Below are 21,147 nucleotides of genomic sequence, written 5' to 3' on the forward strand. Positions count from 1 at the left end.
TTTCTTGTTGGTATGCTTTGGTCATTTACTGTTTTCTTTTCCCAGCTGGTTTTCTGATATAGATGATACAGAAGCGGAGACCCTCCTCCTGCTTGGACCAAACGGTTCTTTCCTTGTCAGACCAAGCAAAGATTCACACTATTGTCTTTCAGGTAAGGATAGAAGTTTAATGAGGGCCTGTGGCATTTGAAATATATCAATGATCTGTTAGACCCGGCTTTTCAGTTTGATTATAATTTATTTGTAACAAATAGATGCTTTGACGCACTTCCTCTTTCCAGCTGCTCTGACTTTCATATGAAAGTCAAGCCAGTATACTATTGGTTAGTTTCTCCACTCCTCCTACAATTCTACAAGTCAGTCACAGTAGGTTGTCTTTTTTATCTGTTTCCGAAGGGACTGACTCTCCTTGTCTTGAGCTCTGTAGCTAATAATCCAAAATCTTATATAATGTAGCTTACAAGTCCTTAGATATTGTGGTTACAATACTTTTCTTGTTTTAGATTGTTTTCCTTTAATTTCACCTGGTGATCTTGCCAATAAAACACTTCCTGTCCTAGAGTGACTACGCTCAAGCTTTGTACTGTATCTTTGGAGGTGCAACATTGTCAGCATTGGACAGGAAGTGTATTATTACACAACACCTTCCCTTTTTCTATTCTCCATAATATGGAGGGGGATTTTCTGTAATCCTCACAGAAAGAACTGAAACCAGTGCTAACTGTTCAGTGCAGGATAAGCAGAGAGCATAGGATGTTATCACCTCTGTGGATTTCTGAAAGGATCAACAGATCTTTTTCTACACAGATATAACAAAACATTTTCAATTGAATATTTAACAGCTCAAAAGAAAACAAATACAAGAAGTTCATTGTTCAAGTTTGTAGGCAACAGTTGGGCTGCAGTTTGTCTACTGACCTGAAGGTGGCACTGTGCTGCTTTTTCGGACTGGCAGGAAACCACTGGAGACTGATTAGTCCACTATTATGGGCTCTAGGCACTAAACTTTGGAAGTCTGGAATCTCCTATTGAATGCAAGAATCCTGTGAGATTTTGGTGGCCATCTTTGACACAGAATTAATTAGCACTTTCTGCATTGTTCCAGCGTACCCTGGAAGTCAAAGGAGGATAATAGATATTAGAAAAACCTCAGCACAATCACTATAGTAAGAGTGCGCTGGCTACAATAAAATCAAACACCACCGTTAATAAGATGAAGTGAAAAACAATGTGTAAAATATATATATATATATATATATAGTTGTGCTCATAGGTTTACATACCCTGGCAGAATTTATGATCTCTTGGCCTGACCGTGGTTTGGTTTCAACAGAACCCCTCAATTTCCACTTCTTGATTAGAGTTTGAACACTGCTGATTGGCATTCTCAATTCCTTGGATATCGTTTTATATCCCTTTCCTGTTTTATACAGTTCAACTACCTTTTCCCGCAGATCCTTTGACAATTCTTTTGCTTTCCCCATGACTCAGAAAGGTCAGTGCAGCAATAGCCATTCAAACCCCTTTGTGTCAACTTGTGTGCATGTTATCAGGCCAAAATCACCAGGGTATGTAAACTTTTGATCAGGGTCATTTGGGTAGTTTCTGTTGCCATTATGACTTAAAAAAAGTAAACACAGTTGATTGATAATAAATGGCTTCAGCCAAACACTAGCCATGAGTGAAAGAAACATTTTTGTGTTATCATTCATATTTTCTGAAAAATGGCCAAGAAATCAGAAATTCTGCCAGTGTATGTAAACTTATGAGCACAACTATATATCTATATCTATATATATATATATATATATATATATATATATATATATATATATGTATATCTATCTATCTATCTATCTATCTATCTATCTATCTATCTATCTATCTATCTATCTATCTATATATATATATATATATCTATATATATATATAGATAGATAGATAGATATATATAGATATATATCTATCTCTATATGTATATATAGAGATAGATATATATAGATATAGATCTATATCTATATATATATATATCTATATTTATATCTAGATATAGATATATAGATAAAGAAATATATATAATATATCGTACATCACGGGACACAGAGCCATAGTATTAACTATATGGGTAATATAGGCACCTTCAGGTGATGGACACTGGCACACCTAAGACAGGAAGTTCACTCCCTATATAACCCCTCCTTCTACCAGGAGTACCTCAGTTTTTTCGCCAGTGTCTAAGGTGTTGGTCACGAGTGAAGTTGTGCTTTGATATTCACTGGAGGGATCCTTACTGGATTTAATTAGCCTCCACAGACCGGATCCATCCAAAGTGCCACTGAGGCCAAAGTGGATGGTACCTGGGTCTCTTATAGGAAGAGCGAGGTTTTGCCTGTAACGCCTCCCCTTGCAGGGCTGGACCCCGGGCTTTGGTCATGCTCACATTACCTAAAGTTTTTCCTGGCAGGGTGCTATACAGGTCCAAGGGAGTGGAACCCCGATAAAAAGGGACCCAGTCCTTTTAGGTTTGCTAACGCAGCCCGCCGTGATGGGTGAAGTTTGGATCTGTCTGTCATCAGCAGTATCCTGCGGTGAGGATAAGGTAAGGGAAGAAGCCTAGGAACTGTAAAAAGTCCACCTATGGTTTTTCTTCCTTGAGGAAAAAATGTTGTCATGCCTTAAAATCTCCACTAGAGGGAGTAAATGCATACCTTAGTTGTTGTTCTCACTTCAGCTCAGTGTCACAGCATGTGTATGGGCTCAGGAGCAGCTTGTCTCAGCGGGGATTCCTCACACAGGTAAGAGATTCGCCATATCGCACTTCTCCCCTCTGGAGACACTAAGGGGTTTGTTCCCCCTGCAACCACCCCCCCCCCGCGGGAGGTGTGGCGGCTTCTGTTGCGCTGTTTGTTTTACCCACTCTGCGCAAATAGTGCCAATAGGCCCTGCTTCTCCCCCTTCCCCTCTTGCTGAGTCTGCCGAGTGACAGACCTGAATGCTGCCTGCATGCGGGAAGTATGCGAATTTCAAAACAGGAGGCGGGGCGGGTGACGCACGGAGGGGGCGGCGCTGTGTGCGGGACGTAGCCTCCACAAGGACACACGGCACAGGCACAGGGAGAAGCTAAGTGCAAAAAGCAGACTCCAGCTGGATAGCTGGAGAGCACTCTGGCCAATCTCACAGGACACAGGAGCCGTGGGACACGTGAGGTGGCATACAGGCATTCCCAATAGAGGAAAGACATTTTTTCCAGCGCTAGGCTGAACTATTGTTAGCGGCATTTTTCTTTGCTAGACTACTGTTCAGCAAATAGTGCATTGAAATAGTGCCTCTGCTTTTTGTGCTTAGGACTATGGCTTTCAAAAAGGCAAAAACCTCAAAGGTACCAAAAACATCACCCCCAGGCGCTGAGGACTCTAGTCATGCCTCCACATTGTCATCTTCTCCTGAAATACCAGAAGTGGCTAGCCAGGGTGTGCCATTGGGACTAGTAGGTGTTGCGGCTGCTTCTGACATCTCAGCCCCTGTATACGTGACTGAAGATGCCTTTTCCTCCGCCCTGTTAGGACTTAAGAAAAGACAAGCAGCTCTCCAAAGGGAGAGAAAGAGTGGTAGATCCCCTTCCCCCACCGCAGACCCGTTATCAAGGGAACAGTGGGTAGAGGATGAGGTGCTACCCTCAGGGGATCAGGAGGAAAGACAATCCCATGACTCCTCTTCGAAGGAATCAACAGTGGATAAACCCTTTTTGGCTTCGCAATCTGAAAAATTGCTGGTACAGTCTCTTATGGAAATGGTTCGTTTGGCTTTCAAGCTGCCCCTTATGGAGTTAGCCGAGAGTTCCGTTTCTTTTTTGGGTTCCTTAAAACCTCTACAGAGTCTGCATGCATTTCCCGCCCGTCCATGCATTGCTAGAACAGCTTATTTATGCTGAATGGATCATCCGGATAAGCATTTTCTCCCTCCAAAAAGATTCTCAGTACTTTATCCCATGGAGGAGAAATTCACCAAAAGATAGAATGTACCAGCAGTTGACGCTGCTATATCCAGTGTGAATAAAAGTCTCATTGTCCAGTAGACAATGCTCAAATGCTTAAGGATCCAACAGATAAAAGCTTGGAATTCCAGTTAAAATCCTCTTTTTCTTTGGCGGGTGCAGTTACTCAGCCAGCAGTCGCTGCAATAGGCATCTGTCAATCCCTGAAGGACCAGTTTAGATAGACCCTTAAGGAGGTTCCTGTACAACAGGCCCAGGATTTGGCCGAGCTGCCAAGAGCATTATGTTTTGCCATTGATGCCATTAAGGATTCTATTCACCAGGTGCCTCGCCTTGCGCTTGTGCTAGTGCACATGCGTAGGATCCTGTGGTTGAAAAATTGGTCTGCTGAAGCACCATGCAAGAGGAACTTCTGGCGTCTATCGACATCAGGGATGCATATCTGCATGTTCCTATATTTCCCGCACACCAAATGTTTCTGAGGTTCGAGGTAGAACAGCATCATTTTCAGTTTGTAGCCTTGCCCTTCAGGCTGGCTACACAGCCCCCCGGGTATTTACAAAGGTTCTGGCTCCACCTCTAGCCAGGCTAAGAGCGCAGGGCATAACAGTCCTGGCATACCTGGATGATCTATTACTAATAGACCGGTCGGTGGCTCGCTTGGAGCAAAGCGTGCGCATTACAACCAGATACCTGGAAAGTCTAGGTTGGATTATCAACCTAGAGAAATCTTCCTTAAAACCACTAAAAAGACTGGAGTACTTGGGTCTGATCATAGACACAGCCCAGAAAAAGGTGTTTTTGCCTCAGGCAAAGTTCAGCGTCATAAGAGAGCTGGTGCAGATGGTTAGGTTGAAGAGAGATCCCTCCATTCGCCTTTGCATGAGGTTGTTAGGAAAGATGGTAGCTTCATTCGAATCAGTTCCCTATGCCCAGTTCCATTCGAGACTGTTGCAAAGCAGTATCCTGTCTGCTTGGAACAAAAGGGTCCAAGCTCTAGATTTGCCAATGCGGCGGTCCCCAAAAGTGTCCCAAAGCCTCGGTTGGTGGTGGGTAACCCAGAATCTGCTAAAGGGAAAATCCTTCAGACCAGTTATCTGGAAAGTAGTAACGACAGATGCCAGCCTTTCAGGTTGTGGGGCAGTACTAGAAAAGACAACTGTCCAGGGACAGTGGTCAAGAACCGAAAGAACCTTGCCCATCAACATCCTAGAGATTTGGGCAGCGCGTCTGGCTCTGAAGGCCGGGACATTCAGGTTACGGGATTGTCCTGTCAGGATCCAATCCGACAATGCCACAGCTGTGGCCTATATCAATCACCAAGGGGGCATCAAGAGTCTCGCCGCACAGAGAGAGGTGAACCATATCCTAACTTGGGCAGAAAGGAATGTTCCTTGCCTATCAGCAGCATTCCCGGGGGAATGGTCCCTTCACCCCGACATTTTTCGGGCTGTTTGCCAAAGATGGGGGACTCCGGACGTAGATCTTTTGGCGTCCAGGTTCAACATGAAGTTAGTCAGCTTTGTGTCCAGGACAAGGGATCCACTCGCATGCGGAACAGATGCATTGGTGACCCCGTGGGATCAGTTCTCTCTGATTTATGCATTTCCTCTGCCAAGAAGTTGCTGCCATGACTTCTTTGCAGAATCAAGCTGGAAAGAAAGCCAGTAATTCTTGTAGCCCCAGCATGGCCCAGAAGGTCCTGGTATGCAGAAATCGTAAGGATGGTGGTGGGGGATCCATGGTCCCTTCCACTACGTCCGGACCTACTCTCATAGGGGCCGATATTCCATCCTACCTTACAAACTCTAAATTTAACGGCTTGGCTATTGAAACCCACATTCTGAAGAAACGTGGGCTAGCCGGGTCAGTTATCTCTACCTTGATTAATGCAAGGAAGCCAGCTTCCAGAATCATATATTATAGAGTCTGGAGAGCTTATGTTTCTTGGTGTGAATCCAAGGGTTGGCACCCCCGAAAGCATAGCATAGGCAGAATTCTTGCCTTTCTACATTTAGCAGTAGAGATTAAGCTGGCCTTAAGCACTATTATAGGCCAAGTCTCGGCTTTATCAGTGTTATTTCAAAGACCGCTTGCTTCGCATTCTTTGGTCCGAGTTTTTATGCAAGGGGTGATGCGGCTTAATCCGCCAGTTAGATCACCTTTGAACCCTTGGGACTTGAACTTAGTTTTGTCAGTGTTGCAAAAACAGCCCTTTGAACCAATACAGCATACTCCCTTAGTTCTTCTGACAAGGAAGTTAGTGTTCTTGGTTGCTATATCCTCAGCAAGGAGGGTTTCGGAATTGGCTGCTCTTTCTTGTAAAGAGCCATATTTGATTATTCACAAGGACAGGGTCGTGTTGCGTCCTCGTCCAAGTTTTCTGCCTAAAGTGGTCTCAGGTTTTCACCTGAACCAAGATATTGTCCTACCATTGTTTTTTTTCCAAAACCTTGTTCTAGGGAAGAGAAGTCACTACATAGTCTTGATGTGGTGAGAGCAGTCAAGGTCTATTTAAAGACGACTGCTCAGATCCGGAAGACTGTCTTATTTGTGCTGCCAGAAGGTCCTAGGAAAGGACAGGCAGCGTCGAAATCCACTATTTCTAAGTGGATTCAGCAAGTTATAATTCAGGCTTATGGTTTAAAAGGTAAGATTCCGCCTTTTCAAGTCAAAGCGCACTCTACCAGAGCAGTTAGTGCTTCTTGGGCAGTGCATCACCAGGCCTCCATGGCTCAGATCTGTAAGGCTGCAACTTGGTCTTTAGTACATACATTTACCAGGTTTTATCAGTTGGATGTAAAAAGGCATGAGGATATCGCCTTCGGGTGCAGTGTGCTGCAGGCAGCAGTATAGGTCCTCAAGTCTGTGGGTGCCCTGCGGGTTGTGTCTCCCTCCCCTCAAATGGCATTGCTATGGGACGTCCCATATAGTTAATACTATGGCTCTGTGTCCCGTGATGTACGATAAATAAAATAGGATTTTTATAACAGCTTACCTGTAAAATTCTTTTCTTGGAGTACATCACGGGACACAGAGGTCCCTCCCCTCTTTTGGGAGTTGTGTATATTGCTTTGCTACAAAAACTGAGGTACTCCTGGTAGGAGGAGGGGTTATATAGGGAGTAAACTTCCTGTCTTGGGTGTGCCAGTGTCCATCACCTGAAGGTGCCTATATTACCCATATACAGTAGTTAATACTATGGCTCGGTGTCCCGTGATGTACTCCAAAAAAAAGGTTATATATATATATATATATATATATATATATATATATATATACACACACACATATACACAGTATCTCACAAAAGTGAGTACACTCCTCACATTTTTGTAAATATTTTATTATATCTTTTCATGTGACAACACTGAAGAAATTACACTTCGCTACAATGTAAAGTAGTGAGTGTACAGCTTGTATAACAGTGTAAACTTGCTGTCCCTTCAAAATAGCTCAACACATAGCCAATAATTTCTAAACAGCTGGCAACAAAAGCGAGTACACCCCAAAGTGAAAATGTCCAAATTGGGCCCAATTAGCCATTTTCCCTCCCCATGTCATGTGACTCGTTAGTGTTACAAGGTCTCAGGTGTGAATGGGGAGCAGGTGTGGTAAAATTTGGTGTTATCGCTCTCACTCTCTCATACTGGTCACTGGAAGTTCAACATGGCACCTCATGGCAAAGAACTCTCTGAGGATCTGAAAAAAAGAACTGTCGCTCTACATAAAGATGGCCTAGGCTATAAGAAAATTGGCAAGACCCTGAAACTTGCAGCACGGAGAGTTGCAGCACGGTGGCCAAGACAATACAGCGGTTTAACAGGACAGGTTCCACTCAGAACAGGCCTCGCCATGGTCAACCAAAGAAGTTGAGTGCACGTGCACAGCGTCATATCCAGAGGTTGTCTTTGGGAAATAGACGTATGAGTGCTGCCAGAGTTGCTGCAGAGGTTGAAGGGGTGGAGGGGTCAGCCTGTCAGTGCTCAGACCATAAGCCGCACTCTGCATCAAATTGGTCTGCATGGCTGTCATCCTAGAAGGAAGCCTCTTCTAAAGATGAGGCACAAGAAAGCCCCCAAACAGTTTGCTGAGGACAAGCAGACTAAGGACATGGATTAATGGAACCATGTCCGGTGGTCTGATAAGACCAAGATAAACTTATTTGGTTCAGATGGTGTCAAGCGTGTGTCGTGGCAACCAGGTGAGGAGTACAAAGACAAGTGTATCTTGCCTACAGTCAAGCATGGTGGTGGGAGTGTCATGGTTTGGGGCTGCATGAGTGCTGCCGGCACTGGGGAGCTACAGTTCATTGAGGAAACCATGAATCCCAACATGTACTGTGCATACTGAAGAAGAGCATGATCCCCTCCCTTTGGAGACTGGACCGCAGGGCAGTATTCAAACATGATAACGACCCCAAACACACCTCCAAGACGACCACTGCCTTGCTAAAGAAGCTGAGGGGGAAGGTGATGGACTGGCCAAGCTCTGGTGAACTCCATACCCAAGAGGGTTAAGGCAGCGCTGGAAAATAATGGTGGCCACACAAAATATTGACACTTTGGGACCAATTAGGACATTTTCACTTAGGGGTGTACTCACTTTTGTTGAAAGCGGTTTAGACATTAATGGCTGTGTGTTGAGTTATTTTGAGGGGACAACAAATTTACACTGTTATACAAGCTGTACACTCACTACTTTACATTGTACAAAGTGTCATTTCTTCAGTGTTGTCACATGAAAAGATATAATAAAATATTTACAAAAATGTAAGGAGTGTACTCACTTTTGTGAGATACTGTAGCTCCAGAAGGTCCTTCTGGGCCTTCTTTACTTTGTCCTGGAGCTCCCTTCTCTCCTTGATGTCCTTTGGATCCTAAAATATTAACAGAGGCCATGCACAAAAACATTTACTTCCTTACTTTTGTGAGATACTGTATAAAACAGTATACGGCTGCAGGCACTCCATGTGTTCCCACATGTGACAAACAAATGCTAATATTTTCCACAGTATAAATAGAAAGTAAACTAAATAAAACTTGAATACACTGAATGCCCATTCTTCTCCTGTGTACCTCAAGAAAGAGGGACACAGCGATCCTTGCACAAGTGACCCATCATTGGTGTCAGTGGGGGGAAAAGTGACCCATCATTGGTGTCAATGGGAGGAATAGTAACCCATCATTGGGAGGAATAGTGCTCCATCACTGGTGTCAGTGTGAGGAATAGTGCCCCATCATTGGTGTCAGTGGCAATAATAGTGTCTCATAATAGGTATCAGTGGTAGGAATAGTGCCCCATCATTGGGAGGAATACTGCTCCATCATTGGTGTCAGTGGGAGGAATAGTGCCTCATTGTTGGTGTCAGTGGAAGGAATAGTGCCCATAATTGGTATTAGGGGGACATATAATGCCCCATCATTGGTGTCAGAGGGAGAAATAGTGCCCCATCATTGGTGTCAGTGGGAGCAATAGTGCCTAATCATTGGTGTCAGTGGGAGAAATAGTGCCTAATCATTGATGTCAGTGGGAGGAATAGTGCCCCTTCATTGATATCAGTGGGAGAAATAGTGCCCCATCATTGGTGTCCATGGGAGGAATAGCGCCCCATTGTTAGTGTCAATAGGATGAATAGTGCCCCATCACTAATGTCAGTGGCAAGAGCCATACCCCACTGTTGCAGACAGTGGGTGGAATAATGCCTCAAAGGCCCAATAAAAGCATGCAAAGGGCCACATCCGGCCCACCGGGCCAGTTTGGAGACCACTATATTAGAAGCTCACATCTTACAAATGTTTCTCCTCTTTCCAGTGCAGAAGAACAAGGTGGTAACCCACTACGCTATTAGAAGAGAAGATACAGGAAGATTCTTCATCTATGAAGAAAGATCTTTTACCTGTGTCCACGATCTGGTCATTTACTACCAACATCACCTAGAAAACCATGACTGCCTACCACTCACACCGTTCATAAAAGTAAGAGATAAAAAAGCAGCCTGCACATCTGTCTCTAAAAAGCCACCTAACTACAATCTTTTCTAAAGTAGAAAGGCATATATTAAGGGCGGGTGTAGCCATTTTGATCAAACGCTCCTGTCCATTGAAAATCACTACCTCAACACTGGACCCCAGGGGTAGGTATGTCCTCCTGACCTGTGTCCACCACAAAACTCCCCTTACAGGTCAATGTTTATGCCCCTAATTCAGGGCAGATCGGCTTCCTCACAAAAATTCTCAAAAGATTACATTCCTCCCCACAACCTTTTACAATAATCTGAGGCGATTTCAATTTATGTATGTCCCCTAGTAAGGATAGGCATGCCCTTTTCCAAAACACCCCACCGCTCCAAGCTCACAAACTGTCCACCTCGTTTCGGAAATTGATTTGATACATGGAGGGTGAAACATCCCACACAAAGGCAATATACCTTTTACTCCCCCCCGCACAAACTGTACACCCGCTTAGACCACTTTCTGATCACCGCACCCCTATTACCCTATATAGTTGCCTCCGAAATAGGCCCTATTACATGGTCTGATCATGCCCCTATTACATTAGATTTAGCCATACACTCTGCATTACCCAAGACATGCCACTGGAGACTGAACCAGTCCCTTTTGCGGAATATTGACACCAATAACCTACTCCAATCAAAACTCACTGAGTATTTTCATCTAAAGGTGGGTTCTGTCTCAAGCGTAATCTACCCTATGGGACGCCCATAAGGCTTTCTTTAGAGGCGAATGCATTTCTGCTGGTTCACGCAAGAAAAGGGAATCGACTCCGCAAAAATTAGATCTTCTAACCCGACTTCGCTCAGCAGAAGTGCATTTGCTTCAATCTCCCACGATAGCATGCCTACGTACAGTTGTATCTATTCGAAACCAAATTAAGGCTTTGGATATGGGTAAAATCTCTAGAGCCATGTTGTGGTCGAAACAGAGATTTTATGAATTTGCAGATAAGCCACATAGGATGCTAGTCCAAAAGTTAAAACCACGACCATTCCTATCTATCCCTGACCATATAGTGCAGTCTGATGGTACGCCTACTTATTCTCCCCAGGAAATGTCAAAAGTTTTTGGAGAATTTTATCGTAATCTTTACAGTTGCTTAGGCTCAGACCCGTCGACACAGTTCTCACAAGAGAAATTCAACACTTTCGTATCATCCCTAAAATTACCGCTAGTTTCCCCAGAGCAGCTATCCTCACTTAATATGCCAATCACCGCTGAGGAATTGGCGGATGTGATCAAACTACTCCCCTCAAACAAAGCTCCAGGCCCAGATGGACTCCCCTATTCATATTACAAAACTTTCCTTCCAATATTAACCCCTCACATGTTAAATTTATTCTCCTCTTTACTCAAAGGTACTTTACCCCAATCTCAGTTTTTACATGCACATATCACAGTAATACCCAAGCCAGGCAAAGATCCATCTATCCCTGATAATTATCGCCCTATTGCCCTACTAAATTCAGATTACAAAACCTTCACATAAATATTGGCCAATAGACTCTCGAAAATATTACATTAATACACAGAGACCAGGTAGGCTTTGTTCCTACACGACACGCAGGTTACAACACTAGGCGCACAATAGACCTTATTGATCTATTAACCAGAACAAAAACCCCTGCCCTGATTCTAAGTTTAGATGCCCAGAAAGCATTCGACCGACTCAGTTGGCCCTTTATGTTAGCAATTCTAGCAAAATACGTTTTTTCCAGACCGTTTATACAAGCACTCCGATCCCTTTACTCTCATCCCACCTCCCAGGTAAAATTGTCATCTCACACATCCCCTGCATTTCCTCTCAGTAACGGTACCAGGCAGGGATGTCCCCTGTCACCCTTATTGTTCGTCCTAAGTTTGGAACCCCTGGCTGCTGCTATCCGTGATAGTCCCAATGTCACTGGAGTATATTTGCAACATAGAGAATACAAAATATCCCTTTTTGCAGATGATGTACTCTTGACGCTCACATACCCACATACGTCCCTGCCATCACTACATAATAATCTAGCAGCATTTAGCACCATCTCAGGCTATAAAATCAATGCCACCAAAACGGAAGCCCTACCCATTAATATCACGTCTCCTCAATTAACAATGCTTAACAGAATTATAATTACCATTGGTGTACCGCTTCATTGAAATACTTGGGTGTACAGCTTACGTCATCATACTCTTCGTTATACTATAGCTAATTTTCCACCGTTATTTAGGGTGATTAACCGTCTCCTGACCCAATGGACAGCTCTTCCCCTCTCCCTCCTGGGACGTATAAACATCCTCAAAATGTCGATACTTCCCAAGCTGTTGTACCTATTCGAGACACTTCCAGTAGTCATTCCTATGCCACAGCTGAAAGCTCTCCAAAGGAGAAGTCTCCGCTTCATATGGAATAATGCGTCCCAACCGGTGGCGGGATCGGTGGTCATGGCACGTAAAAATAGAGGCGGGTTGGGGGCTCCTGATTTCATTAAATATTATTACGCCTCTCATTTAAGAGTCCTCACTTCTTGGACTCACAGGAAAGCACCAAACAGGTGGGCTGAAATCGAAATGAGCATTACCTCACTGGTTCATCCGTGTTACCTGTCATCTAGTGACAGACACATGCCTCAGCTGAGAGGCTTATGCGTAGCTCCAATGCTGTTCACTTTAGCAATAAGAAAAAGATGTTCCGAGCGTTACTCATTATCTTCTCCATGCTCACCTCTCATAAACCTTCTCTTCCACCCAGACATTCCTGATAGCTTGTCATATGATCGTATGTTACATTGGACTGGGGCCAGTATCTTTCAGCTGAGGCATCTTGTTAATCCAGCTACGAGACATTTACTGTTATTTACTGACTTACAAAAACAACACCAGATTCCTAAAACGTGTCCCTACGCTTACTTACAATTCAGACATTTTTTAATCTCCAAAACTCCCGCCCTTTCCCTGGACAAACCAATAAACTTTGAAATTCTGTGTGCCAACGGGCCCTATGAACCCCACTTAATCTCCAACATATATACAATCCTGCACGAAGCCAACCGCTTGAAGGACAGTCATCACTACATGAAGCGGTGGTCTCAGACACTCCAACATGACATCTCTCTATTAGATTGGAAGAATATCTGGGAATCCACCCCCAAAATTTCCCCCAGAACGTCTACACAAATACAACCCAGCTACCTCAAAAATGTGATGTAATAAAGCTGTGGGCTCACACTTTCATATCTTCTGGGAATGTCCTCTAGTCACCCAATTTTGGGCACAAATACAAAAGGTCCTGGAAAAATTTATGGGGGTTCCCATCCCCCTAAACCCTATGCATTATATCTTAGGCCTCCCCGTACCTGATATCCACAAATTTAATCGTAGACTGATGTCCTTCATACTATTAGCAGCTAAGAGAACTATTCCCAAACTATGACTCTCTACCGCTTCTCCCACTGTTATGAAAACCCTTTCCATCATATCGGACATACGGAGAATGGAACATTTAACAACCATAGTCGAAGGTTCCTCACATAAATTCGCTCTGAAACTGACAGTTCCATTTAAGTAATAGTGAATTTATGGGGTCAATATATCCATAGACTGATGCTGACTTCTTTAATATTGGATTATATCAACTCATCCTGGGAGTCTTACATTGTTTTGGATCCCCATACTAACACTGATAATATATATGGGCGAAGCCAAATCGAACATATGTATGTCACCATCATTACCTGGCTGGTTTTTTGTTTTTTTTTTCAATGACAGTGTAGCGCTATTAAAAAGTATAAGTAAAAAACTAAATGTGAAACCAAAACATATTGGCTAGACTAAATATAGCCCAGTAAGTAGGTGAAAAAAGTGTCCACAAGAGTGTTGAATGGTATGTCCCTTTGATGGAGGTAGTCCCAATCTTGGAAAAATGGTGTAAGGCTTGTCTGTAGTCAATAACAACGAAACTCGAAAAGTAAATGGGTACTCTTACCAGCTGTGATGGACCCCGAATGTCGTATGACAGAGGGGTCAAACAAGCTTGGGATCTTGTGCTGTATTCATAGGAGGTTGCTCGGGTGCTAGACACAGATGAATGAGACCTGGTTCAAGGTAATATCCTCGGCTCCTGAACTGCGCAGACTCCAAGTGCTCCCCAGCCTGATAGCCGTCTCCGAAGCTGTTCCATGAAGGCTCCAGGAAGTAATCATATAAAACAGAGGAAAGGAGAAGGACTCCAATGGTGCAGGTCAAAAACCAATTGGGTTTATTAAAAAAGTCAAATGGTAGACTCCAAGGTAATAAAAGTGATCACAAAAAACAAGTAATAAAATAAGATAAGAGCAATGTGGGATACAAGAAATGCTGGTCCCACCGGTTTTAACATTAAGGGGTCTTCAACTGGGGCAAAACTGTATCTCCTCACATTGCCATTGAATATATACACTAATATGCCAGAGATCCGTCCTCCAAGGGGGCGGAGTCTGACGACCAGCTGGATGGCCAGTGACACAGGCAGAACGAACAAATTATTAGGTGGCACTAGATAACATATAACTAAATCAATATATGTTACACCAGAGTTTGAAATGAAAAAAGGGGTTTCAATCCTATCAGTAACTGAAAAGGAGGCCGGACATGTGTTCATGAGTTCCAAGCCTCAATGTGAACTCCCACCATGTGATAAGCTAGGACCAATGAGGCCTGGTATTCATAGAACAGTACCCAAGGGAGGGTTATACACAGCCGGACATGTGTTCATGAGTTCCAAGCCTCAATGTGAACTCCCATAATGTGATAAGCTAGTACCAATGAGGCCTGGTATTCATAGAACAGTACCCAAGGAAGGGTTATACACAGCCCAGCATCGGACGTAATACGTGCACAGACCCGAAGCATCGGGATGCGCAACGCCACTGACAACACAGCTGGGCGGTGTATCGTGAGAGATTTCCCAATCCAGAGTCACTTATAGGACGGTGAAACCTCGTGGTGCGATCATGTGATATCTAGGTCACATGACCGACTGAAAAAGAGGCCAGATATATGTTAATGGGATCCAAGCCTCAATGTGAACTAAAGTCATGTAGTGTGTTCCGACCAATGGGACACAGTAATCAAAGAACTGTACCCAAGGAAGGATTCCACATAGCCCGGCGTCAGACGTAATACGTGTGCAGATCCGAAGCATCGGAATGCACAACGCCACTGACATGATAGCTGGGCGGTGTGTCAAAAATATGAGGTGACACCCTCTGGGGTATGTTCAACTTCTGGTGGGAAAATGAAATTGAATGGAGACAATAAATAAATTTGCACATCAAAACATGGTTAAAACTCTTGTTAGGAGATAAATCTCATAGTAAACGGCAAAGAGAGTCATAAAACAACCTGATTTCCCCATCAACACAGTCGGCTCCTGTGGAGCCATTGTGTTCACATTGCCGCTAGCAATAATTGCATACAAAATCCAACAGGCTGGTTGTACCCAACCGACATGCCCGGGAAGAAGTCCATTTGTGACGAAACCAGTCGAGCGAGGATAAACAGACCTGTCACTGCGCTTATTCATATCGGTACCGATTGCTGTTGGTTTTAACTTTTGCCTGTACACTTTTTGATATGTGTAAGTGTATTATTTATTGAATTAACTCCCTGTAAGAAGGTTTTTACACTTTTGGGTTCCCGCTGGATTATCCAAAATGATCAGAGTTCAGTGTAGGAGAAAAGGTGTGTGGGACGCACACCATCTGCCCTGAATCTTCCGTAGATGCACATCAGTTGTGAATATCCAAATGCCAATCTTAACTTCCATGACTAGAGTGTCTACACTCTGGGGTAAGAGTACATCCTGATCTTTCTGTTGGTGAGTTCACAAGATGGAGAATTCCCTTTCGGATCTGTTTGCACAAGCACTTTTTGTGATTGATGTCTCTCGCTTGTTTATTTCCATCTGGCTCTTCATTCAGTTATTTTTTTTTTTGCTAGTTGGACTTTATATTACTTTAGACTATTCATGTTTTTGTTTATTCACTGTTTTAGAGCGCAACAATTTTTTTCCTATATGGTTGTAACCAAGTTGATCATTGATCAACTAGGGTAAATTCAGCCTGCCCACACATCGATTTGATCTGTCTATGGCCAGAAATAGACATGCTCAGTGCAGCCTGGGTTGCCTGAGCAACTTCCTAGTTTCTCTGAGCTCCCGGTGTGTCTTGCATTACTTATATTCTGTGTCTGACCTCCTGTGTACCGACTCCGGCTTAGTCTACCATCTGTACTCTGCATACACAAGCGGTCTCCGCATTGTCAGCTATGCGTACCTGGAGGGCTGCGACCTGGTTCCAGCTTGCTGCAAGTCCATCCCCACCATCCGGGGCTGGTGAAAAAGCAGGCAGGGGCTTAGACTCTGCGCCTTGGGAAACCACACGTTGGCTTTCTACAAGGGCTCACAACCACAGAAACCTGACAACAGGGTTAACAGAGGGCAAGTGTAGCTTTCACCTACACAAATCGCTAGAGGGCCCAGGGTAGAAGAGAATAAATGTTCCATACACTGATGGGAGAAACAAGAAAGACACTCTGAAAGGAATTAGGGCTTGGGGCTATTAGCAGACATAATCCATGAAAATAGCAAAGGTCGGGGCAGGCAGCAGGCAGTAAAGAAATCTGAGAACATAGCAAAGGTCAGGGCAGGCAGTAATAGAAGAAGTATACAACTACATAGAAGAGGTCAGCAACAGAAACAAACCAACAAACAGGCCCTGGACACTTAGTCAGTAGGAAACACTATGGCAAGCACAGAGGCACAGGCCGATGCATTTCAAATAAGGTCTCCTGCACTGGGGGGAGTGTGGCCAGACTCGTTAATCCACAGCTGACAAGACAGGCGGAAGCAAGTAACTGCTGGGAGGTTCTGGGAGGTTGCATTCTGTTGCCCCACCACTGGGATACTAGCCAAGCAGAGGAGGAGCAGTGCTGCAATCAAGACATAGGTCACTGCTGAGTCTGGAGCAGACAGTTAGGGCCGCCAGTGGACAGGTAAGTGTGCAGGCTGCCTTTCAACTTAGAATTAAAATGCCACATGTCTGGTCACTGAAATGAAAATGTGTATAAGGATTTAAAAGCTGTTCTACATTACAATGTGGTTCACTTTAAATTTGCTTATGAGAGGTGTGTGTTTGTCCTAATAGGATCCCAGCCACATGGAGGACACCTGGGAGAGGCCCTCATCAGACTTTACCTTGGAGGAAAAAGTGTACTACAATAAAGTTCCTGAAATGTCTCTTTGGAAAGGGAAGTGGACAGAGGGAAGACGAAAAGTCCTTATCCAGACAATTTCTAAAGGTTTGTGGATGACTATAACAATGATTCAGTAAGGTGAGCTGAAAACTTGTATCCTGGTTCCCAATTACTTGCATGTCCAAACACACCTGTACCATGTTGCCAGTCTCTTTTTTTGAATCATATAGTTTTTATTGAGAACATTTTTACAACTTACAACAAAGCAAAAACAACATACAAAAAAAAAAAAAAAAAAAAAAGGAGAAAACACACCATCGAAAATTGATCATGCAGTATCCAGATTAAATTGAACAAGTCCTGTAGTACTACATACCAATAAATTATAGATTTTGCTAATCACACCGACAAATTGGAGTCCAGCCATCTAAACCAAATTTTCCGAAATTTTTAGGGGCATTTCCTATGTTTATATGCCAATTCCTCCCTTCTTAAATTATAATTGATCGCATCGATCCACTGAGCGATTGTTGGCAGTCACTAATGCCTGCAGTATGTCATTAGCATATGCCTTGCATAACAATAAACACATTAACTGGTAGAATAAATTAAGTCATGGCAATCAGGTTTAAAGTTCACTGTACAAGAATAGGTTTTACAGAGTTCTTCAATAACAAAATTATCCATAATGGAAAAAGATGCAGCTCAGGTCTTCTGGTCTGTAGCTTACTGGATTCTCTACTCCACCTCCACAAAGCGTACTGCCCAGTGCTTTAGGTCCAGCAGCACACATAAACCAATCTGTGGCTGCTAAAGAAATCTAAGCTCTTTCACCTTATCTCTACCAATGACTCAAGGTGAGCTATATGTCCTGAGTTCCAGGTTTGCACACCTGCTGAGTCCATTACAGGAGGATCCTTCCATCCCCACTGAACTTAACTTAGTATGATGTACGCGATAGGAAGACTGGGGAAACACCAGCGTGGGCAGGAAAGGAACTGGGGAACTATGGTCGAAAGCAAGTCTAGGCCAAAGGGTGGGCTGAAGAGGTAACCACATTGGGAGTGTAGCAATAACTCTCGGTGGAGCTGCTGGTTTAAAGCTGTTACCTTCACTTTCGCCACCGGGTCTAGGGTCCCATTGAGTTTACCTCCGGACAATGTAGGCACCAGCCACTTGAGTATCTTTTCCAATGCTTCAATGAACAGGTAATAAAGAAAGTAGCAGGAAAGAGGTAGGAGGAAAGTTGCAGGGAAACTCAAACACCTTTTCTTAGTATTCTTTAGTACATCGTTAGGGATTGAACGCTTGTAGCTGAATGTGCTCCCTTGTGGGATTCAATCTTTGCCCGCCTGGATAGGATTCTCTCACTTGCCTAGCAGCCAGTGCGCAGCACGAACAAAAGTCTCTGCCACAGACTTGTTTGGAGCAAAACCCGTACGATCCTCTGCCACAGGATGTAATGGTTTACGGTGAATATCAGACACAGCACTTGAACCTTTAAGCCAACCCGGCAGTACTATGCAGTAAGATTACTTCAGGATACACCCTCCAACTGAGTCACCAGGCCCCTCTCCAGACCAGCACTCTGCATGATCCTTCTATGACGGGTCCTCCCCTGGGATCTCCTCAGTTGTCCAGCTTCTTCACTCTGGATAGACAACCCAGGACCATTCCTCAGCCGCTGTGGTAGGCCCCAGACAGGCTTCTGGGCCCACCCACACGCTGCAGCGACGTGGGCCTCCGGTTTAGAGGACCACGAGGTGGTACTCCTAACGCATACCTGTCGGCCAGGAGGGCCAGCAGGTGGACGGAAAACGAACCTCTAAACATGGCATCTGTCCCATAAATACCCTCTCCCAGAATGCAACTCGGAGGACCACCTCCACCGAGTTGTCTCCGGGACAGAGGAGCACTCATATGCTTCAACACGCTGCCTTTCCAACACTGGCCCATGGTAACAATGACACCCAACAGCGCAGTGTGAAACTACACGCAACTCAGCCAAGCTGGAACAGAGGCAAATTTAACTTCACCTATCAGCAGTAGATTAGAAATCTACCAGCGCTACATACTCCCCCCCACTACAATAGACGTTGTCCTCAACGTCTGTCAAAAATAAATCCCAAGCCTGAGAGTAGGTATTGGAAGTTAAAACTTGGATTAAAGTAAAGAAAAAAAGAAAAGACAGTAGAAAGACATTACAATTTCAACATTTTTAAAACAATATATTCACATCCGCAAACAAAACCACATCATGACTGTCACAACCCCACTATCAATCTAGCTGAAAAGCCTAACAGCTTGATAGGAGATCCACTTGCTCCTGAAAAGAAACAAAGTTAAACGCACACACGAGATATATACAGTTTAGGAGCAAAGTCTCATCCCGAAAGAAAAATGAAACTCTCTTCCCATAATCTTTCTTATATTTCCTTTAACCACTTCAGCCCCGGAAGGATTTACCCCCTTCCTGACCAGAGCACTTTTTACAATTTGGCACTGCGTCACTTTAACTGCTAATTGCGCGGTCATGCAATGCTGTACCCAAACGAAATTTGCGTCCTTTTCTTCCCACAAATAGAGCTTTCTTTTGATGGTATTTGATCACCTCTGCCGTTTTTATTTTTTGCGCTATAAACGGAAAAAGACCGAAAATTTTGAAAAAAAAATGATATTTTCTACTTTTTGTTATAAAAAAAATCCAATAAACTCAATTTTAGTCATACATTTAGGCCAAAATGTATTCGGCCACATGTCTTTGGTAAAAAAATGTCAATAAGTGTATATTTATTGGTTTGCGCAAAGGTTATAGCGTCTACAAGCTAGGGTACATTTTCTGGAATTTACACAGCCTTTAATTTATGACTGCCTAAAATGGCAGGGCAGTACAAAACCCCCACAAATGATCCCATTTTGGAAAGTAGACACCCCAAGGAAATTGCTGAGAGGCATGTTGAGCCCGTTGAATATTAATTTTTTTTGTCCCAAGTGATCGAATAATGACAAAAAAAAAAAAAAATACAAAAAGTTGTCACTAAATGATATATTGCTCACACAGGCCATGGGTATATGTGGAATTGCACCCCAAAATATATTCAGCTGCTTCTCCTGAGTACGGGGATACCACATGTGTGGGACTTTTTGGGAGCCTAGCCGCGTACGGGGCCCCGAAAACCAAGCACCGCCTTCAGGATTTCTAAGGGCGTACATTTTTGATTTTACTCCTCACTACCTATCACTGTTTTGAAGGCCATAAAATGCCCAGATGGCATAAACCCCCCCCCAAATGACCCCATTTTGGAAAGTAGACACCCCAAGCTATTTGCTTTGAGGCATGTTGAGTCCATTGAATATTTTATATTTTGACACAAGTTGCGGGAAAGTGACAATTTTTTTTTTTTGTTGCACAAAGTTGTCACTAAATGATATATTGCTCACACAGGCCATGGGCATATGTGGAATTGCGCCCCAAAATACATTTAGCTGCTTCTCCTGAGTATGGGGATACCACATGTGTGGGACTTTTTAGGAGCCTAGCCGCGCACGGGGCCCCGAAAACCAATCACCGCCTTCAGGATTTCTAAGGGTGTAAATTTTTGATTTCACTCTTCACTGCCTATCACAGTTTCGGAGGCCATGGAATGCCCAGGTGGCACAAACCCCCCCCCCCCCCCCCCAAATGACCCCATTTTGGAAAGTAGACACCCCAAGCTATTTGCTGAGAGGCATGGCGAGTATTTTGCAGCTCTCATTTGTTTTTGAAAATGAAGAAAGACAAGAAAAAAAATTTTTTTTTCTTTTTTCAATTTTTAAAACTTTGTGACAAAAAGTGAGGTCTGCAAAATACTCACTATACCTCTCAGCAAATAGCTTGGGGTGTCTACTTTCCAAAATGGGGTAATTTGGGGGGGGGTT

General features: G+C 43.7%; 1 protein-coding gene across 2 annotated transcripts in view; it reads left to right on the top strand.

The window, feature by feature from the left end:
- The window catches only part of LOC141114016 (protein-tyrosine kinase 6-like), a 77,515-nt gene that overhangs the window by 39,356 nt on the left and 17,012 nt on the right, over nt 1-21,147 (top strand). For both annotated transcript variants that reach the window (XM_073607438.1, XM_073607439.1), the window contains 3 exons: nt 46-152; nt 9,809-9,972; nt 17,181-17,334. In XM_073607438.1, coding sequence (XP_073463539.1) covers nt 46-152; nt 9,809-9,972; nt 17,181-17,334 — 425 coding nt within the window. The remainder of the gene's footprint in view (nt 1-45; nt 153-9,808; nt 9,973-17,180; nt 17,335-21,147) is intronic.

The sequence above is a fragment of the Aquarana catesbeiana genome, linkage group LG12, assembly GCF_042186555.1.
Source record: "Aquarana catesbeiana isolate 2022-GZ linkage group LG12, ASM4218655v1, whole genome shotgun sequence".
Lineage (NCBI taxonomy): Eukaryota > Metazoa > Chordata > Amphibia > Anura > Ranidae > Aquarana > Aquarana catesbeiana.